Source organism: Lingula anatina, chromosome 3 (genome assembly GCF_051362555.1).
Source record: "Lingula anatina isolate TDL-2025a chromosome 3, LinAna3.0, whole genome shotgun sequence".
Lineage (NCBI taxonomy): Eukaryota > Metazoa > Brachiopoda > Lingulata > Lingulida > Lingulidae > Lingula > Lingula anatina.
Window position 1 is genome coordinate 18,732,814 of NC_141769.1, and position 22,908 is coordinate 18,755,721.

A 22,908-nucleotide genomic window follows, 5' to 3' on the forward strand; every position below is an offset into this window, starting at 1 on the left:
CATTTCAAGAATGATAAAACACCTGAAACATTTATTCATATCACTGAAGTTGATGCTTTTCACTGTATATGTTATATTCCTCCCCTCTTCTCGGTGACTTGAGCTAGGCTACAGTGCTGATTTTTACTTTCCTTTTAATTTTTTAATTGGTGTCACATTGCCTTTTGCATTAATATTCCAAATTTCCAATTTTGACAGTTCTCTCTGATATCAACCTATTCATTCATTTATGGAGGCGCACTGGTCTTTAACAACAGGGTATTATGTCGACACTCCAATGAATTTAATTGCAAAAAAAGTTCCTGTCTTTTATATTCTGGTACATTAAGTGGGTCATTGAAATGGCTATGAAAAGATCAAACAATGCATGCTCATGTTTAATTTCACCTTTTGTATCCTCACCCAAAGAAAAAAAGAGAGAAAAAACAGAAGTCCAGTAAGTAGTACATAATATATTATGGTGGAATACAGACCCAGTATAGGAGTTCTATATGGCTCTGTCTCAGAATTTTTTTTATCTCTCAGAAAATTTAAGGCACCTGTATGTTCCCTGTTGAAATTAAAGAAGAGAAGCTGCAAGAGGAAATTTTATTGTGTATTGTGGTTTTTGCCTATTAAAAGTTATGATGTTGACTCAATGCACTTTCGTAGGGAAAATGATTTATTGCTTCCTGTATATGTATGCACAGGGTTGATTTTTAGGCAAAAGGTCAACATTTTTGAGTGTGACAATTAATCCAAGGCAAATCATGCCTACTTCACATAAAACATTCAACATGGTTTTCATATTTTTAAGTCTTATCAGTGATATTTTCTAGTAACCTCTAAACACCTTCTGCAAACTGAACCCAGTTTAAATAGATTTAAGGCATAATACAGTGCTTGCAGAATAATAAAGTTAAGTGGTGTGGCTTATGTTTGCCGGCCTCTTGACAAGTTGCTACAGAAATAAATTTCCAATAAAATGCCCCCGAGTTTCAGAGTTTGGCGAGGTTTACAGTGACATGATTAAACAAGTTATAAATTACCAGTAATCTTTGAAACTGGGGGTGTCATTAGAAACAACAGAGGCATGCTGATGACAGAGGTGACAGTTATCAGTGGCCTCTGAAACTCAGGGTTCAGCCAAGTGACAAACAGGAAGCATGTAATATCTATGTACTGGAATTCAATCTAATATTCCTCTTATTGATTTTGATGGTTATGTTGAAAGGAATATATATGCCCTGCAGCTGTCTGTCAATATAGCCATGTGCATGATTCTGCTGGATTATCAATACCTTATTACAGTAATGCCAAGAAAAGGTCTCTGGTAAATACCCTTACAGAATTCCAATTTTTCTGTGACCATGTACATTATGACAAATTGGCCCTTCTTTTTTGTTAAATTGTTTTGGCATGACCACCTGTCAGAAACAATCATTGAACTTAAATGTGTACAATTTTCTTGCAAAAACAACTTTATGACCTTGCAGTTTTTTATTTTTGATTATTACAATAGATGTTCAAGAAGTGATGTAAATTTATAATAGTATAGAAATGTAAAGTGGTTGCCGTTGAATTTTGAAAGTCTGAAATGACACTTGACCAGGCATTTGCTGAATTTTCCTCCATAAATTCCAGTAAGTGAAAGACCATATTTGTGACTGTGCATAGTGGCAAGAAAGCATCGTCTCATTGGACTGGTGTGAATCCAATATGTCGATACAATATTATGACATACCACATGATAATAAAGTATTTACTTTATAAATAGAATGCACACTAGAAGAAGAGTGCAGGACCACAATAGAAAAAAAAAACAACAACCTGAATTTATAATGTTTACTAGTACCTGAGTAAGTACTGAAAAATGGATCAGACAACATGAAGTAAGTAAAGCTTAAGGCAGTTTCAATGAGATAAAAAGGTTTTCTCCAGTCTTTTGTCATCAAAGGCAGTTCCTCAACATCTATTTGTATTGGGGTTTCTATTACTGTGCTAAAAACTAGTTTCTATATCTATTTCATGCCCTTGCATAAAACCAGGTCGATTGGTCTTTTTCATCAGTTCTCAAATACATGAATGTTGAAATACCTGTGTTTAACAGTACCATGGACTGAAAAACCTGTCACCATGACTTGATATCTGCTTTTATTATTGAGCTAGAACATGACGTGGCAAAAGAAAGAAAAAGAACTGAAACTATATATGTATAACGTGTACGGAAGATGATTTGTGATGCATCATGATGAATAAGAAACAAAAGTGAAATAGACAAGTCAGCAATGATGGTGATCAATTGCAAGGCCCTTTGGTGAAGTTTTGAAACATAGTCTTTAAAAATGGTATACTTTTTAACTAACAATATTTTCTTAGATTCTGAAACATATTTAAAAGACTTTGAGGAAATATGAATTTTATAATGTTTGGCAAAGTTTGGTGTTACTTTGTATGATAGCGTAAGCCAGACAAGTTAATCCTTTCGGGTCCAGTGTTTTGTTTGGATGGTTTGGTATCCAGTTTATCCTGGCATCATACTAGAGCTTTGCAAACATACTTCAATCTTCACCCACGCTTTTATCTGCCATTACTTGATTTTGCTAGCTTATCGTGTTGTATTAGAAAGGAGGAATTTTAATGAAATTCCTCAATTTTATGATGTGTAATACATTCCAAATGGTTGTATGCAAAATTTGGCAATTAGTTGTATGTGTTATATAATATAAATTTTAGTTTTATAATAATTGATAATAATATATGAATTGAATCTATTTTGAAAATTACATTTTATAAAAAGGTAATTTTTAGTAGCAAAAGGGGACTTTTTTTAAATTTAATTAAGTTTAATCAAGCCTTTTCATATCATGAAAACTTAAGATTCCAGTTTGAAAATAATTGAGAAGTTCTAGATTTCTACTGATGATGTGCCACAGGTGCACTCATACAATAGCAGACAAAGATATCAAGGTGTAGTGCTTTTATTGCATGTCGCATTCACATCATTTTCTGCCTTTGAAGACATCTTCTTTTGAAGCTCGTACAGTGGAAAAAAAGTTCTCATGTGAAATAAGGTAAATTCAAGTGGATAAAGTCATGGTTTATTGCACTGAGGGACTACCTGGTAATGGTGTGTCATATAAATGGAGGCCACTCTAAGTTTTTAACAAAGAAATATGTTTCATTTTAAATTATTTTGGTGATATACATACTAGTATAGAGAAACAGCAAGGAAGAATCAGGCACATAGGGATTAAAATTTAAATGTGTGTGTGTTTTAGGGCTGTATTAATTATCATTTAGAAAAATATTTGAGATCAGGGAAGTCCCTTTAGCCCCCCCCCCCCCCCCCCCCCCCCCCCCCCCCCCCCCCCCCCCCCCCGGTCCCTGCACCTATGTGCATCATTATATGTGTTTTGTCAAAATAATATCATACTCCAAAACCAAGAAATCTTGTGAATGTGAATTCTGGAATCAACGAACCAAGTGACAGCAGATAAGTGATAACATCAGACAAAACACATCTCTGATAAACAGACTCAAACTATAGATAAGACCAAGCTGTAAATAACCTGTTACTCTTAATTAGTGGAATTCCCAGATTTGTATCATTAAGATGGAAGTAGAGAGTATAATTTTTTATTTCCTTAGAGATTTATTTTTTTTTTTTTTGGGGGGGGGTGGCGCAAGGAAGTAGAATGGAACACACATAGGATGTGTTACTGCTCCATTTAGATGAATAAATGCAAGGAGAAAGTGTATATCATCTATATCTTTACATGTAAGGAATGTGAAAATGGCCATCCTTAAAGAATTTGTCTCCCTTATGGTTATGGGGGGAGGAAGGAATATTGAAGGCTTTTATAAGGTTTTTAGAAATATAGAAAAATACACCTAAAATACAGTGACACAAATGAAATGAAACAAATTTATGGATATGTATCACTACTAATTAGGAAGAGTTAGGCCTATTTACATCTTCACAGGTCAAAAACAAGAGAATGGCATGAAAGTTAAATACGTCTTCCTGTTGCAAATGGTGTAGAGATGGTGGTGGTGGGGGGGGGGGGGGAGTTAGGTTAAGGTTTATGAAAAAGCCTACAGAATGAAACTTGCTCATCTCTTTATCTTTCTATCTCCTCTGTAATAATTGAAATGATAACTTACTCTCTCTATCTCTCTCTGTCTGCATACCTGTGGCATAACTACCTATTGTAAGTGATCATTTCAATCCCCGGCAGCCGGTTATTATCCATCTGATAGTAATCAGCAAAATATGGAGTAATTTTTACTGCCATTTAATTGTATGCTTGTGTCAGCAGTTGGGCTCCACGTGCGTAGGATGAACTTCAAGACTAGCTGCAGTCTGCATAGTTTTCATATTACTACAAGTTTGATTTACTTCCTGATTTGAATGGTAAGATTTTTTTTTTCACATATGGAAAAGAAGATATGGTATGGTTGATTGTAGCTAGGTAGAGAAGAAGTACAGTGATGTATGTAGTATACCTGTCTATGTTAAGTGTTGTAAAAATCTGGCTGTAAAGTGTTTGGGTTTGATAAGTTGAATTCAATTTCAAAAGTTAAATCTTTCATTGTTTGTTGGTCAAGAAATGTAAAACAGACTCTCTCTCTCTCACACACACACATATAAACACACACACACACACACACACTTACACACACACACACACACTTACACACACGCACACACACACACATCGGTGACACACACCAAGTGGCATATTGCTAAGGCTGACACACATACCAGCTAGTAACAAGAGCCTCTGGCAGTGACAGGCCTCTACATGCCCGAGGCCGTGATATGCTCATTGCTGGAAGATATATTTTTATAGCAAGATGATCTCTGGTATCTGACATTCCTAAAGAATGTTTGTGTATAGATCATAGCAATGATAAACCTAGTCAAAATAAAACTGATGATGGACTAGGTTACTGTATTACAGTCATCCTGGAATATGAATGTATGTAGACAAATATTTGGGAAAGTATTTTTAACAAAACAGTATAGGTATCTTATCCACATGGATCGGAGGCCTTAATTGTTGATGGAGGTTAATCCAATATTATCGAGAAAAGCAATTATGACTAAAATTGCTGGTGTTGTTCATGAAATATACTATAGAGATGACACCATTGAAATTCATGGTTCTGCTATTAGCACTAGTATATCATAAAGGAAATTGTTCAAGTTATCCAATTGAAATAGCTGTATTTTAAACAGATATGCTACTAAGTCAGTGTGGTGTGTGTGAGGTGGACCCTTACTGGAAGGGTTTCTTGATTGTTTCTTTGGTAAAAGAAAATTTTTGGCTATCGTGTTTTGAGAATTTTTTAGAAGACACGGATATGATTTCTAATTTATTTACATAACCTTATAATTCCTTCCAGTGAGATATTACCAGAAGATCAAGACAAGAGACTGATATTATCTGTATGGCACAGAAGAAAAACTGAAAGGTAATTATTATGAAGAAAAATTATCAAGGATGAATTGGCCTTTCTGTTTTCTTTTTGATGACAAATTATATTAATTCTAGTTAACTGATGATCTGATGGTTGTCAGCCCAAGTGACCTGCTCATCCAGTGGTATAGCCAGGGGAGGGCACTGGTCTGTGCCCCTCCCCCCCCCCCCCACCCCCTAAGTCTCGTTAACCCCCATATCCCTCCCAAAAACTAGTATACAGTCACTGGGCAACCCTTCCATTGCTTTAAAGCCCCCCAATTCCCTTCCCTAAAATTGATATATATATATATATATATATATAAAGTGAAGCCAGACAGGGGCGTCTGGATCATTGGTCTGAAGTACATTGATCTGAAAAATGGTAACATTTTCATTGTTTTTTCAATCAAGGGTTCATTGGTCTGAAAGTTCTATAGTGAACATTCAGACCAATGAACCATCGAACTGTTGAACCTTCGGACTATTGCTAAGACAATACTAAGCAATAATTGCATCCTTTCGTCCCACATATTACAAAAAAATGCCTTCTTCTACTATTTTAAAGTTTATCCTTGAGTGCCCCCCCCCCCCCCCCCCCCCCTCCCCAGCAAAATTTTGGATCCACAAGGGCCATATGCATCTGTCAGATTTCATACAGAAAGTGATTTGGTCAAAAGGAATGCTACAGATCTTGTTTCAATTTTCTGCACTGTATGATTGGCCTTTAATGAAAGAAAACCATTTTGGAAGTTTTATGATAGTTTGGCATGTCAAGAGAAAAAAGACTTTAATGAGGCCAGGGGAGAAAAATTTGACTTTCAGATGGGTTTTATGGTCTGTGAAAGTGTTAAATTGCCATAACTTCAGTAGTTAAAGCCTGCTGTAATATGTTTTCAGTGAGCTGCTAGGATGTATGTCATTTGGGATCAAGAAGTTGGTCAAATCAAAGAAGGTAAATTCTCATAAGTTTGATAGTCTGTTCTAAGCACCCTGAATATCAAAACTGTAGTCATAACACAAGTGGTTTCCCAATAGTTTTGCCAATATGGACATACAAAGAATATTAATTAAAGCAGATGGGATATCCAGGGTGTTTATAAGTAGACTTTTTTCTGTCACATCTTGACAGGTAGAAAATTGATGTACAGTACAAGTAATTAAAAGGATATTCTTTCACTTTATGTTCTGACAGTCATATTGTGTTATATTTATCTGAATATAAAGCACTGATAGATGGTGATTTTTCTCATGAGAAATTCAGTCCAGATGTAAATACTATAATTAGCACAAGAAATAGAGACCTTTGTTACAGCTTTCATGGTGACAATTACTTTGCCATGAATTGTCTATAAAAATTTGTTAGCATACTTTGACAATAATTTTTTTCTCAAATATTTGCTCCTTTTTGTCACTGAAGGAAATCGGGGGCTGGTACTTCTTGTTATCTGAGGAGATAGGACGACAAAAACATCTCAAATTTACTCCCGGCATTTGCAAAGTACAAACAAAAGGTTAGTGACACGAGGTCAATTTCAATTATCTTATGTTCTCCCCACATGCAAAATTTGGATTCTTTGATGAAATACTAACAATAGAATTATAAAAGCTTTCCTTCTCGAGTTTGTGGGAGAAATTTTTGATCTGTGAACAAGATTGATATAGTGGTGCATATTTCTTCCGTTTAGATTGAAGAGAATTTTTATGTCGGTTATTTGAATTAAAAGCGTACAGAATAGGTTGAATGAGTCATGCAGCTTGGGGATTCACCTGTTCAGACGTAAGCATGCTTTCTTTACGGCCATATTGTACCTGAAGCATGTTCAGTCATGTGCCGGCTTTAGGGTTTGCTTATGGCAAAATTGCATTTTTGTATCAAGCAGAGTAAGCACCTATTTGAACATAAATTTGATTCATGCTGTGTGTAATTGTTTTGAGATTTTATTTTGAAAGTATTGAAACACAGCACATAGTGTGACATTACTTCCACTTCAATTATTCAAAATTTTCAAGTTTTCAAGACCGATGCCCTCCTGAAACATACATGATTTAATTATTCATTTAATTTGTTCTGGTTGCATCATTAAAACCATGTCCATTTTACTTTCAGCCTATCAGCACATACCAAAAGTGCACTCAGATGTGCTGTGGATGGAGTCACTGACAGTAAGTAGCAATCTTTTAATCAACTCATCTCTGGATTTTGTTGTCAGGGTGGGATATGGTGGAAGGGGGGGGGGTTTGCAAAAGGATAAAAATTTTTGACAAGCGAAGAGATGAAACATAATCAGTAGTCAAGGACAATTTTGCTCTGACATGTAGAGCACAGAGATAGAAAAATGGCTTGGTTTGGTTTCATACTTACAATTTTGGAGGGAGAGAGGGTAAGAAACTTAGGCCCCCCCCCCTCCCCTGGCCAAAAACAGCTATTGACCTGTGCAACCGTACTTGTGATTTAACCAACAAACATTCAAATGAGGTTTCATTAGCTGTTGAAGGCTATTAAAAGCTAGTTCAGCTAATTAATTATGGTTTTATACTTTAGCAATATAGTGATAAGTTTTAACAATTGTAGATTTAGTTAAATAATTTGATTGATTACATTTTGGGCTACATATGAAAAATTTGTTAGAAGCTGTATCAGGTTTGTTACATTATTTCTGTATTTTCTGTAATATCAATAACACTTTATGCCTCATTCGTCAGTTCAATGTACTATATATTTGTTCGCTTCAGTTTTCTGTAATCTATTGTCACTGTTAAGTGTTGTATTATCTTAATGGTATTTATTTATTTATTTATTTATTTATTTATTTCCCTCTCAATATCAGGTGTGTTTAAGGCGTGGTGAGAGAGGGTTCGGCTTCACAGTGGTTGGATCATGTCCAGTAAGAGTTGGCAGAGTAGAGCAATGTAAGTTGCATTGTGCTCAGTCTCACCCGCTGTCACATCAAACACAATGACAGAGCTGCATTATCTTCAGCTCATAATATCCTGCTCTCACTTGGTTTGGGATAAGCCAAATAGTGCTTTTAATTATGAGGCATTCATTAATGTTTTATACAACTATCTAATGTTATTTTATGTATTTTACACAAATCCCCAATTTCCTAAAATAGATCACTTCTTGTTAACTGTAAAACTGTAAAGTTTTATTATTTTGTTTTGATATATACAAACAAAGGTAAATGCCTGCATAACAATGTTAAAGTTTTCTATCTCCATATGTTGTTTGGCTAATGCTGAAGCTATATTAAAGTATACAACATTTGATTTGTAGCCTCTGAAGCATGGTCATCAGGTTTAAGGACAGGTGACTACATAGTGCAAATAAACAGTCAAAATGTGTCCAGGTCCACTGCAGAGAGTGTCGTCAGGTTGGTCAGGTAAGTGGGGATTGTCTTTACTTATTTATTTATTTATTGAATAATTGATTAATTTATATGATCCAGAAAGTGGTCCTGTACAGCTGCTCTGAGTGTCAGGGTACTATATAGCTAACTTGCTCAATATACCTTTCCATGTGTTAGTTTTACAGCTAGAGTCAGTATTGCTGATGTGGCTTATATATGAAATCAAGATCGAGCTGGCAGTTCCAAAATCTAGAACCTAGCTAGGGTATGTACAGTGCATGTACTTATATCTAACCCCGCTGACCTGTAATCATTCCAATTTCTAGGCACTCCAGCAATCAAATCATAGTGGACGTCCAGCGACCGAGGAGAGTCCCAACACTGACCAGTTCCCCAAGAAAGTTTGGTGTGAGGAAGGACAGGAATGGACAGTCTCCCGAGCAGGATGATCCAATTGAAAGACAGTTGTCTGTGGACAATGTCAGCGATGGGGCAGACTGTAAGAAATCAAGTGGTGAGAGTAGGCAGATTTCTAGGCAAGTCATCAGAGGAGTGAGCATGAGAGAAGCCAACGAGAAAGATGTTCAGGGACGAAGGGATGGATTACGTAGGTCAAATTCCCAAAGGTCTCCTTCCAAAAGGAATTCTCAGGATGTACAGGGTCGACAAAAATCTCAACGACATTCCCTGCATGAGCAGCAGCTTGTTTCCCAAGGTGTTCATAATGATCAGGATCCACAAGGGTGGCAGAAAGCTCATTCACATTCCCAAAACAATCATCATAATCATCCACAACATCAGCAGACAACTTCCCAACATGGCATTCAAAACTCAAATATTCCACAGGGATATGGAGTGATTTACGAATTACATGGATTTCCGTCCAACAAAGAACAGGTGCCAATGCACAAAAAACATCAGGAATACAAACCTGTTCCATCCCAGTTCCCTGTGCCTCCCAATGAATCTCCATCACAGGAAATGGGAATGTCACGCAAAATTCAGGGCAATTATACAGAAAATCACAAGCCTACAAATAATGGTCCTTCCAACAAAGAACAGCCAAGGGTGACTTGGAACCACGCAGAGTTAGAAAATGACCAAACAACCAACCAGACAAAACCAGGAGGGATACTAAAGAACAATGGTAGCAACGAGGCAGACCACACTAATCAAACAAAACCAGGAGGGATACTCAGGAATGGGAGTAGTGGTCCCAGTAACAACAAGACTAAAACTGAGCAAGGTTTCAAAGTTTATTATGACTTCCTGGGGTTTCAGGAAGAGCAGTGTAAAGAGAATGCTATAGATGTGTCTGCTCCTCAGCGCCACTCCCAGGGCACCACCATGGCTTTACCTCAGTTATCTCAGGCTTTCCAGGTAATAGACCCGCAATCAGTCCAGCAGTTATGAATAATCAATAGTCTTTCTTACAGATGTGGTTTTCTTTTTGGTTTAAATTAGAAATGTGAGAATTTTTCTGCAGCAGTTTTCTGACCAAACACTAGTTGTAAGCCCACTGAGCCATTTCTTCCTAGTATTTTTTTCTTAGCAAATTAAGACAGCTATAAATTTTCACCAAGTTTAATGCACAAAGAATGAAAAGTTCTATTCCCTTGTTTTTTAAGGATTTAGTCCTTGTCAAGCAAATAATTACTTTTCAATTTTTATAATTAAATAAATTTATTTGGGTTGAAACCACCATCAGCACTTTTTGTCAGATTTTTAGTTTATTTATTATAAAATTAAATTCGTTTATTTACTTACTTTCAGGATCTCAGCGCCAGTGATCAAAAGCGCCAGCAGGCCATTCAGAAGCTTATTGCATGTGAAGAAATTTTTACGAACAGCATGCATGCAGGCGTGCAGCGCTATTCACGACCATTGCGCCATCAGAACATGACACAACTACAGCATTCCACTATGTTCCAGAATGTGGAAAAAGTATGTTGTTAACGTCAGTTGTGCAGGTCAAAAAATGTGTATTTTTAAAATAATTATTATAACTGTGTAACTTTTAATTTGACATACTGTTTTCATACACTTACGCACATTTTTTAAAATGGACTAAAAATAGTTTTGTAAAACTATTTGTTAAGTAATACTGGTCCGCTTTAGGAATGTAGTGTGTTAATTTTAAAAATGGAGTATGAATAAATGAATGTGGGCTTTATTTACTGTCAAATACCACCATAGTTATATGCTCTCTCTCTCTCTCTCTCTCTCTCTCTCTCTCTCTCTCTCTCTCTCTCTCTCTCTCTCTCTCTCTCTCTCTCTCTCTCTCTCTCTCTCTCTCTCTCTCTCTCTCTCTGTGTGTGTGTGTGTGTGTGGTCAGATGTTATTTCAAATACATGAATTTCCAGTTCCTAATCTTGCTGTCAACTGTTCTCTCTCCAGATTGTTGCCATATCTCAATACCTAGTCAATCAGCTCCACAGCCATCAGGTCTCTTACCCTGGGGAACAGTTTAAAACCCAGGGGTACATAGATGCAGTGGGCTCAATTTATCACAATAAGGTAAATTATTCTGTTAAAGATGCCTTTTCTCTTGAAAATATTTTATTATTTAAAATATATGAGTGATTTCAGTGCAGTGATACAATAATTTGTTTAGATAAGGTGAAGTTTGTACTACATAATCTTTTAATGATGAAAAATGAAATTATCATGTCTGATTTCTGAGTTATTGTATAATGCAAAAGGTCACCCTGAAACTGTGAGGTCACTGGGAACTTACCTCAATTTCTTCTGTCAAAGGCATGCTGATACATTATGTGGGTGAGATCATAGCTCCCTCTGGAACTCAGGGTGCTAAAGAAAGAACCATAGTGCAATATCACAATTCTAAAACATTAAATTTTCTTTTCCTTTCAGATCTCAGTTATAAGTGAAAGTTATGAAACTTACTGCAAAGGTCTACCTGATGCAGTGCAGTTGCTCAGACAACTTTCAGCAAACCAAGAATTTGCCAAATTTATCCAGGTACTTGATCAATTATGTGAAAAATAATTCAAAAGAATATTTTTTCCATGGACATTTATTATTTTTCACAGAATATCTCACCTTTAAGAATATTAAAAGTAGTCATTGTTCTGCATTGCCTATTAACTGGAGATGAACAAGCATGTGTAAATGCAAAATTACGAGGTCATAGTCTTTTTGTAAAAATTATGCCAGAACCAGTTAAGATTATTTAATTATCTCAGAATATAATCAAGTAACTTATAAATGAGTTAAATATTGATTGAATTTTTTTAGAAGCAGCAGATAGAAAGTATTGATGGTCCTGATCTCTTATCATTCCTTCACTATCCACCAGAGGTAAGTCAGTTCTGCTTTTTATTATTATCAATCAGATATTTCATATATAATTGTCGTTTTAACTAAAATTTCTTATACACTGGTTTCTTGGTACATTATGCTAATGGATTTCTACAGAAAATAGTTAATAGACTAGATGGTTAAAGTTTCATGATTGTTCTTTATATCTGAAGGTCTGTCTATGATTGGCTCTTGTTAATTGTAGCACCTGCGGCAGTTGCTGATACTTCTTCAAAGTATCCTTAGTCTTACACCGCTAGAACATCATGACCAGGCACAGCTACAGAAAACAGTGGAAGGTATTAATAAATGCCCTATTAGTAAAATTGTGAAAAGCAATGTTTATTTGAGCTCTGAAATGCTAAATGGTATATGTTAAATTATTTTATTATACTTAGTTAGATTTTTATATTACCTTAAAAATGATGATATCTGACTTGGGGAGGGGGGGGGGTGAAGGATTTTGTTGACGCATTTTGTTGGCACTACTCTCTGCAAGAAGCGCTCCCCAGTCTCATCAAAGTTTGAGGCTCTTATAGTTTGCTGATTATTACCTCAACCAAGGAGTTTTTGCCTCTCTTGGTTTGTTAGTTAACAACCTAGCTCAAAGTTATGAACGGATTTTGGTAAAATATCCAGGAGAGGTCAGAGATGAGTTTATTTAGTCATAATCTGTTTATTGATAAATTGATAATAATAATAAGAACTGAGTTACCTTGGCAGGGGTGTGTGTTCTGTAGAATGCTTTATTTATTGTGGTGCTTTTTCAGGATTGAGGAGTTGCTGTAACAGGATCTACAGTGGCAGTCTTCCTGCACCAAGTCTACAGTCCTCCAACCAGCCAGCTACTTCCACACCCAATTCTTCCTCCAACAGCAGCAGAAGTAACCTTATCACAAACCAGCAAGTACTGGACATACAGAATAGGCTGTGCTTTGCTCAGAATGTTCCAGTGAGTCAATCTCTCTCTCTCTCTCTCTCTCTCTCTCTCTCTCTCTCTCTCTCTCTCTCTCTCTCTCTCTCTCTCTCTGTGTCAATGTGTGTGCACACATACCCCATATGCAGCTGCTTAGATGGTCATAAAAAGGACACCAAACCATAGACAAACATGCCAGATAAGGATAAAGCTTATTATCCAGTATAAGGCTATTATACTTAGTATCACAGGAAAAATTAACATAAATGTAAAATTATTAATGGTCTTTCATCTTCCTTAATTTCTTTATACTATATTCATACACATGTTTCAGGTCTTCCAGTTGTATGATCCAAAGAGACATCTCATCCACACTGGGCAGTTACTGAAGGTAGAGGGAAGAAAATGGATACAGGTACAGCAGAGAATTTAATTATTTTCAAAATTTTGTTTTTTGGCCTATTTTCTCTGTTATCTCATCCTTTTTTTTTTAAATCACCTATTAGAGCAACTATGAAAATTCAGTGTCTAAAACATTTTTTTTTTACTTTCATACCTAATCTTACCTGTATTTGTATTATTTCAGCTGTATGCATTGTTGTTCTCAGACCTGTTACTGCTAACTGTTCCTGAGCCAGAGGGAAGTCTCATTGTAGTAGAACAACCCATTCTGTTCAAGGCTGTCACTGACATTGATTATAACAGGAAGAACAGTAAGTGGAGTAAACTCTGTCTTATGTGGACCTGGTTCCTAAGGGGAGTCGGGGGGGGGGGGGGGGCTGATCACAAACACTTGATTTGATTGGTTATGGGAAATACACTTCATGGATTCCAAAAGATGCCTCTATATGTATTCAAAGACAATTTATTTGTTTATTTGTAGTCAAATGGTATATTAAGCTCACTTGACAATAGACAAGCCCTTACTTTCAGCTATATGTTACAGATGCAGAGTTTGTGTTTAAGCTACTGGAGGAGGATCAGGGGGAGCCAGACAGTCTGTGTATGAGAGCACTCTCTGCCAGTGAGAAACAGGAGTGGAAGACACTGTTGGACCAGCAACTGGAGGTCTTTAGAAAGGTAGGAGCGTGTGTGTGTGTGTGTGTGTATGTGTGTGTGTGCGTGCATGCGTGCGTGCGTGTGTGTGTGATTGGGTATACATTGCACAAATACAGAACGGTATATACAGAAATTGCACAAAGCTTTGTCTTCACTAAGATGAATCACCCTTGATTGGTAAATGACTTGCTAAGCAGCTTTAAGGATATCAGGAACATTCAGCTTCACCTTGCTATTCGTAAGGCTGCAGGTAAAAATCTGTGTGCTGAAGAGAATGAAGAGAATGTGCCGGATTGTACAGATTGTGTTCACTGAAACATATCATAACTAACACAATGTCAGGGCTGTTTGAAAATCTTGCTCTCTTAATTTAATGGGTAGTGGCCCTGAGATGAGATGAGTTTGGAACACTCTGTACTCCAAAAGCTTAAACACTTTTAAGTCAACATTGTACATTGAATGTTGTTGCTTTGTCCATAGAACTTTATTGGTGTCTTATGAGGAATTGGCAACTTTAACCGATATTTAAATATCCTGGCTATAATAATTACAGAAGAGAGCCACCTAAACAGAGATCGCTTGCTTGACTCTGGACTTCTGCTCAAACAGGAGAATGTGTGAAAGGGAGCAAAGACCCCTGTAGTGTAATAACATGGTAGAACCCTCTCAAAACATGGCAGTACATCTGCAGTCCTAAGAGATATAATACTGGTGCTGAAAGAAGTTTGAAAATGTTGAATACTCCTAGCTATTATCAGAATAAAATTAATGCATTATGTATAATTATTTGGTTAGGATTTTAAAAAAGGGGATAGTGAATGCAATGAATACAAGGTCCTGCATTATATGAATTTCCCATATTATTAACCAATCGCATGCTTGAAGGTGTCTAGTAATTTTTTTATATTGTGGATGGCTCAGAACTGAAGTAATAACCTAGTTCATTGGATTGTGATTTTGTTATAACGCATATATATAGACTTGATCTTGTTTTCCTAGCCTTATTATAACAGTAGGAGAGTAAATAATCAGTGCTGCATATTGGAAAAAAATCACAGTTTAAAGTCACATTTAGTTGCTGTATATTTTTGCACAACTCTTGCATAAACAGTAAGTGAAGTATGAAATTACTCACTATGGTTTCAGCATAATGCAGTAGAGCCCTGCAAACCTCTTTTTTGACAAAAAAATGTATTTAATTTAAGCAGTTCATCCTACTGATTATATGTTTGACCTTCTATAAAGAGCAACAGCCACAAAAAATGATGTAAGAAAGAGTTCAACCAGAGGATCAATGAATCTGCAATTTTCCATATCACCTCTCACCACCATTATAAACCCAATTTTTAAACCCTTTTTTTCCTGACAAATGTCACTTTAATTCTCACTGTGTCTTTAACATGAATTATAGGCCTACTTCCTAAATGTTATTGTTGTAACCTTGGACTATTGGCTGGCACTGTGCTGTAGCAGCCCACACAGATGCTGTAATCAGTCATTGATCAGGCCGCGTCAAGCAGCTAGCTTAGTCTACCGTACGCCTACGCACCTCATTATATTGCATCCACATGTAGAATCAATGCTTCAGGCTCCAGCAAGGATTTTCCAAGTTGTTGTAAAGCTGCAGGTCATATTTAAGTCAAGAATATTTTATTTATTAGTATCCAATCATCCACTCATTCATTCATACAATTGATCCATTAAATTATTAAATTATTTATTTATTTAGATGTGGAAATGATTCTATTCAGGTTTTGAACAGTGCTTGGTCCTGGAGAGGGTGCCAATGGAAAGGGGGATAAGTAGGCAGCTTATATATGCACTACAGATAAATAACATAAACTACATGAATGCACACACACTTCATGGTTAGATGTAGCCTGAGAAGTCAATAAGAGATCTTTCTATTCTCTTGAGAAATGTATTTGTGACATATACTGTCCACAGAAGGGAGGGGACAAGAAATTGCCTAGTGGGAAAGAAGGGAGATTCAGGTGGTATTGGCGTGTGTGTGTGTGTGTGTGTGTGTGTGTGTGTGTGTGTGTGTGTGTGTGTGGAGGGGGGACTGAGATGGTCAACAAAGTGACTGCAACTATATTGACATAAATATGCACAATACAATGTAAATAACGTTGATACCATAAGTTGGTTATCATGCTTTTTAAATTTAGGTGTGGGTGCAGGAAATGTTTTGGACATGAATATTGATATTGACTTTTTTTTTTTTTTTTTTGAGATATTCATTTTGTGGGCCAAGGATACGGGTTGGATATGGAGAGAGCAATTATGAGATCTATTTTGGTATCTGTATGTGGGAGACATTGTGGTAGAGTGGGAGATTGGGGATTTTTTTCATTAGTTTTTCAGCAATAATACACAGAGAATCAAATGAGTGAGACCTGTTGTGGTTTGGGTGATCTGCTTATTGGGACTTGTTCTGGTATACATCAGAAGAAATTTCCTTTCTTTTTTCTTTAAATGGGAATCCATCATTGGAAATCTGATGTTTTATTAATGTGTTGGTTAATTATAGTATTATTGCCTTGCATTACTTGCATGTTTTATTTTTACAATTCTGTGCCTACATGTATCTTTTAATTTGCTTCAGAAGAGGAGGAAACAGGTTATGAGATGGGTCATTTATTTTTAAAAAAGCGCAGGAGACCAGTAGTTGCATGTAGATGTCCATTTTTAAACATCCTTCACCTGCAGCAGCTACAGGTGAAGTACAGGTGTTACCTCTTAGGAATGTGGTCAGTTGTGTGGTCAGTTTTGACTTATGGCTTACACAAACAATTTTTTACTCATACTAAATAACCTCTTTGAAGGTATTCTGAATTCTGTACAACCTTTGTCTTCATTGTCTTATTTTGGCCTCAGCCTAGTAAGTGCACACGCACTTGAGTTGCACTTTGTTTGCAACAAAATGTCAGTGTTTTTTTTTTTCACCTTTCCAATTTTCCATGCATTATTTTACCCGAGTCTAGCAAGGTGGATATTTAACTCCTGCCTATTATATATGTGGCAGTTAGAAGTTGAGAAAAAAATCCCAGACTTAACATGTGATTTACAACTGGCTTTTATTTATTATATTGGTGAGAATGAATTATTGTTGTTACTGAAAGTTGCCCATGATATATATCAGTTTAAAAAGAGAGAGCGAATAATTCAGTTGGGAGAGTTGATTCAAGTTTGACATGTTTGAACTCGATAGTAGCAGTAAGGTTCCTCTCGTGTCTTTTAGACGCAATTTTCACTGCCCCAGGAGGAAAGCTAGACCATGTTGCTTTCCGACAAATGTGTTCTTCTTTGATTTATACTAGTTGTTTATTATCATTTAGATTAAAGATATACGTCAGTAACCTCTCAGCGCCCTAATGTTACGTCATTGTTAGGCATAGCATGATGAGGCTTTTACATACATCAGTGTTAAAATTGGGCTGAAAAGTGTGCTATGGTTCATTGCTGATATTTTGGGATTATTAGTTGTTTACCCTATTTGTTGTTTATGTTTATTTTGTTGGATTGACAGCATCGCATAAGTCTTCAAATGGGGAAGCTGTGAGAACAAAATAGTATTTGAAGGACAAAAGTTTTTCAGATATCTTTTTTATTGGATTAGTTATGCTTGTGAGATGGCAGAATCATTAGTAACTCTAAAGTATAAATAAGTTGTTAAGACAGAAATAAGTGAGAGCGCATATTATAAATTAAAAATGGAATTAATCTTATGTTTAACTTCTTTATAATTCAAAATATAAAACAAAGAAGACTTGACTCCGTGAGAGAAAAAACCCTAGCCAACTATAAAAACAGCAATGATAAAATCCATGCTTTATCGAAAAACAAAATCTGAAAATTTAAATTGAATACAGTTGAACACAGAGAGAAAAAAAAGAAAATAGAACAATAGCAACAGTGAAGATTAAACCCCGCACATCATTAAATTACACAAAATCTAAAACTCGAAATTGACATCAGTTGTAAGGAGGGGAAAAAAAGATGAAAAGCAACAGAAGCGTCAGTGATAAATTTCCGGCTCACTATCGATGGTGTAAGTCTGTACCTGTTTATTCATATGCAACAAATAGCTGGCACCTGCGGCTGTGCTCATTTATTGTCAAATTAACCTGCAAGTTTTAAATGTCAGTATGAGCACACATTCTACTTGGCTTTACTTAATTTGGCCTTAAATTACGGAGAAGTGGTTGTCTCTGGCCACATCAGTGTGTGTGTGCGTGTGTGTTATTTGTTAGGTCATTGCCCTAGTTCAAAAAGTTAACTGTGAACCTTCTCCATTAAAGAGTGATTTCTTACACAACAGTTTGGACCCCTCCTCTGAAATATGACAGCAAAGATGTGCTTGATGATTGAAAGTTAACTTAAACACTGAGAATTATCCACGAACGCAATGGAATAGTCTCACTTTATCACCTTTTTTTTCTCTTCCAGTACACAAATCCAATTTGGTGTGTGTGTGTGTGTGTGTGTGTGTGTGTGTGTGTGTGTGTGTGTGTGTGTGTGTGTGTGTGTGTGTGTGTGTGTGTGCGTGCATGTGTGTGTGTGTGTGTACGTACATGGGTATGTGTGTTTTTGGGAGTGGGGTTGGAGTAGGGGGGTAGTGCAAGCTAATATATGTGTTTGTGTGTCTGATTACATTATTGTGTATGCATATTTCCATGTAGACTCATGTGCACATGTACAGAAGCATGTGCGTGTGGGTGTGCATTTCCATATTATTAATTTATATACATTGTTTATATTAGTATAGAGGATGATAGAGGGGAAGGGGTCTACAGAACAGAGAGTCACAAAAGTTCTTTCTGCTGTCAGGTGAGACATGCTAGGTATGTCTGGTACAAGGAAGTCAGTAATGACGTAGGCAAAGGGAAATATATTAGAAAGTATTATAAGCTTTGCACTGGTCGCCTTGTGGCTTAAGGCATATATATATATATATCTGCTTTTGCGTACTAATTGTGTTGCACTCAAACAAAATGAAATTTTATTTTACAAGTAAAACAAATCTAAGGGTTTTTGGAAATTTTAAAGAAAGGTTAATAGAATTCAAGTGTAAAAAAGGAAGGAAGGATTAATTAATAATGAATATTGATTATAACGGAATTGTTTTAACAATTGTTTGCACTGCAATTTACATATTGATTCTTCATAAGTGTTTTTAGGAAGCCTAAACATGGCTTGAGAATGCAAAGAGAATTTTAAAAGGAATTTATATGAAATTATTATGATATTTGTTTCGATGTGTAGTTATCAATTTGCACCAAAGCTCTAAATTTTAGAAAATCTCTTTATGCAGTGAGTAAGCAAAATTATCTTCAGTTGATGTTCATTATGAGATGCCTTGAAGCTTATAGTGGGGTGACCAGCAGTTTTAATCTGATTTACATATATAATTAGTTTATTTTAGAAATTATGCATACAAAAATTGCGCTAAATGGCACATTTTTCATTTCTTTATTAGACTTTGTTAATTGATTAATTGTCAAAAAGATCATAAAAGGAAGAAGAAATAACCTTAGATAAGTGATATGGAATATTAAAGACTCCAGTTTTTAACTTCTGAACTTCACATTTGTTCTGTGCAATCTACATTTAGGTTTAATAACTTCTGATCTTCCTATTTGTTCTTCCAATATCACAGGCCACGTTCACAACTTGTTGATCCACAGATCAAATATGGCGCGACCCACCTGAAAGCGTGCCAACATTTAATTGCTCTGCCCCTGCTGGAGCAGCACGCATGGGAGACAGGAATCCATTGTCAGGTGGGCGCCATATTTGAACCGCAGTCTAGTTAGTCCAGGGATCAACTGATTGCGAAAAGGGCCATAATGTCTCATCATCAGCAGCATTCTAGGGGTCAGAGAGGGCAGTAGGCATTGGAAGTCTCTGTTGCTTTTCACTGTAGGAGAGAGTGCAGGCCATTAAAGATTGAGTGCAGCTATTTTTAGAGAAAAGTTATGGTTTGTACATCTTGGCCAGAGGCTTTGTTTATGGTGGAGAATAAATAAAGCTGTGTTCTCATTTAGTCAGAGCACTCGGAGACTATATGTTCCTTTTCACATTTATGTGCATTTAAGTGGACTAGCTGGTCCATTTTTGAAAGATTGACAACTTAAAATAGGAATGTCTCTTTTTTTTTTTGGGGGGGGGGGGGGGGGTGAAATTGAATGAAATGCTTATTTCTGTCATCTGCAGTTATCTTCTGCACTTTCGAAGATCTGATTGCTTCAAGGGGTTGACAGAAGGAGCAGGGGTTCTCACCTGGGGATTGACGTCACTGTTTGGTTCAAGTATGGGTCTCCACCCATTATAATGCGTATTACAGTGGAGATGTCATTAGCATTTATAGAATGCTCTTCAGGGGGTTTGTGACACAATCTAAAACCCTATACTTGGCAAAGTAGCCTTTTCCCTTTTCTTTTACGTGAGACATACCTGTCTTATTATTAGCGCAGTTAAAAGAAACTTTTCTACTGTCATCCACAGCAGACCAATATACTTGTGAAAATTGTTTCACAAGTAATAAACACTGAGCACTTACTCCATTTTTTTCTTGCTTTATTCACCAACCCACATGCATCTGCACATGGAGGGGTCAAGTGTTAGTCGCCATGCAATTTTACTGCTTTGTAAATTGGTATGAGATAGTGAAGGATCTCCAGAGAAACTATCTTACTAAGTAAGAAGTTATTATTATGAAAATTGGCATGAATGATGACTAGGGTGTGAACTTCAGTCTGGTACCAGTCATTGGTTCTAATTTCTATAGGAGATGTGAGCCCCTTATTACGATTTTCCACTAAACAAAGGCATTATTTAACTGCTTTGCTGATAAATTTAATCAAAAGAAAACATTTGAAGAAGATTCCCTGACACCAGTTTGTAGTACTTATTATTGGGATTATTTAAGCATTAAAATGACTTGATAGCTAGCTTTTCAGGTGAGGAGGATCTGTTTGAAGTGGATTTACAGTTTTTATTCAAAAATGCTATTGTTATGTCATCAGCTCCACCTACCAAATTCATCCCAATGTATTATATCATATAATATGACCGTATTTATTTGTGCCTTATCTTAGCAGATAAGGAAAAAAATCCTAATGTACCAAACCCCCTTAGGATTGGAAATGGGCTTGTAACATTTGTGCCTCATGTGAAACATACGTAATGGCCATCTGCAGTTGTCAATAAGAAAATGACTAGTCTATATTAGTGCATTTAGAACAGTGGTCTAACACATCAAATATGGAACCTATTTAAAAGCTTGCTGCTCATTGGCAATTAGATACTTAATAGATTCCCCGCAGGGATTATACCACAAGCATTCAAGTGGATCGGCCATATTTGATCCACGGATCTGTTAGTCCTCTGTTCTGAATGTGCTCTAAATTAGTCTAGCTGTGAATGCACCCAAGGCTTTGAGTTTGGATTAATGTTAATTGAAATTGGTCAAAGGAAAGTAATTTCCTTTGCCTTCAAATAGTAAACCAGGATACATTTAACATCTGCTTTATTGATTAGCTTGATATCATCAAGGAATGTGAATAGAATTAAAATGAAGACTAGGTATTTTATAGTAAGCATTTTTTTTATGTTGAAAGAACAGATGCACATTTTTTTTGGGGGGGGGGGGGGCTGAGTTATAAACATCAATAAAAAAGCTCATTTTAATGATTTAATGTTTGGAAAAATCTTAGTTTGGTAGATTACATCTACTAGTAATCACAGATATGACCTGCTGCATGTTGCAGCCAGTTTAACTGTTTAAGAGAGTACATATGCCTTGACATCTATGGTATATAGTATATGTATACTGAAACACCATCTAGTGTGGCAGAACTGTCAAAGGGAGTGCATTTGTCAGGTAGGCAAGACTCTGTGGTAGAGAGTAATACACTGCAGAGAGCATTCATCTGTTTGAGAGAGTCTTTCTGCTGAAACCTGCTACCTTAGCCAAGCTGAGTCAAAGCAGGCTTGTCAGTGGGGGTGTGAGCAGCAAAGGAAAATGCTGGCTTAGCAGATGTTCCACCAACTCGCAATCACCATAACAACAGGATATTAAAATCACTGGGATATTTATATTGCGACCCCTCTCCATTGATTATTCACTTTATTGCAGTCGAATTCAAATCAAAGTGGGAGAAGTGAGAAAGGGGAGATAAAGGATTGAGTGGTGGTATTGAACCTCTGCATAGGATATCTATAATTATAAGGAGGAGGATTTGTAAACCTGAGACCTGTGCGCTTGCTGCAACAGCAGGCAGCCGTAGTGAATAGCCTGCTTGGAGTTCAAACTAATAGGAAATGTTGTTCTTGAGAACATGAGAAACACCACAGTGATTTGACATTGGGGAGAGAGAGCTTGAGAGGTAGAGAAAGAAAGAAAGAAAGGGAAAGATTAAAAGGGACCTACTACTTCTGATCCCCATCTCCTTAATTTGTTATGCATCTTTTTTGATATATTTATATATGTACACTAACACACAAAACTATGGAAAGAGAATAAGCAGCACATGGCACGCTGCTGTGTGATAGATATGGTTTATTGATCCAAGCGTTGGCTGCGTCCAGTGGGAATCGATGAATTTCTTCAGAATGAAGAAGACAGGATCTGAGGGCAAGACCTCAAAACATCGTTTCAGAAAATGGAGCAAAATGAAGGACCCAGATTCCACTGATAGAGAAGATTCTGTAAGTCTGCTTCAATGCTGTGGGTGATGTATGTTTAGAAGGTTTGGTTTTAAAAAAAATTGACAAAATTGAGAGAGAGATTATTGTAAATACGAAGAGA

General features: G+C 36.4%; 1 protein-coding gene across 4 annotated transcripts in view; it reads left to right on the forward strand.

The window, feature by feature from the left end:
- The window catches only part of LOC106153048 (uncharacterized), a 59,405-nt gene that overhangs the window by 9,511 nt on the left and 26,986 nt on the right, over positions 1 to 22,908 (forward strand). For 3 of the 4 annotated variants that reach the window (XM_087007980.1, XM_087007979.1, XM_087007982.1), the window contains 16 exons: positions 5,392 to 5,460; positions 6,345 to 6,399; positions 6,865 to 6,958; positions 7,555 to 7,610; positions 8,276 to 8,357; positions 8,725 to 8,830; positions 9,124 to 10,177; positions 10,571 to 10,741; positions 11,195 to 11,314; positions 11,672 to 11,779; positions 12,056 to 12,118; positions 12,324 to 12,417; positions 12,889 to 13,070; positions 13,369 to 13,449; positions 13,621 to 13,747; positions 13,981 to 14,114. In XM_087007980.1, the coding sequence (XP_086864106.1) occupies positions 5,392 to 5,460; positions 6,345 to 6,399; positions 6,865 to 6,958; positions 7,555 to 7,610; positions 8,276 to 8,357; positions 8,725 to 8,830; positions 9,124 to 10,177; positions 10,571 to 10,741; positions 11,195 to 11,314; positions 11,672 to 11,779; positions 12,056 to 12,118; positions 12,324 to 12,417; positions 12,889 to 13,070; positions 13,369 to 13,449; positions 13,621 to 13,747; positions 13,981 to 14,114 (2,596 nt within the window). Of the gene's footprint in view, positions 1 to 4,225; positions 4,397 to 5,391; positions 5,461 to 6,344; positions 6,400 to 6,864; positions 6,959 to 7,554; positions 7,611 to 8,275; positions 8,358 to 8,724; positions 8,831 to 9,123; positions 10,178 to 10,570; positions 10,742 to 11,194; positions 11,315 to 11,671; positions 11,780 to 12,055; positions 12,119 to 12,323; positions 12,418 to 12,888; positions 13,071 to 13,368; positions 13,450 to 13,620; positions 13,748 to 13,980; positions 14,115 to 22,908 lie in introns of those variants that run through there. The other variant, XM_087007981.1, reaches the window with a different exon arrangement.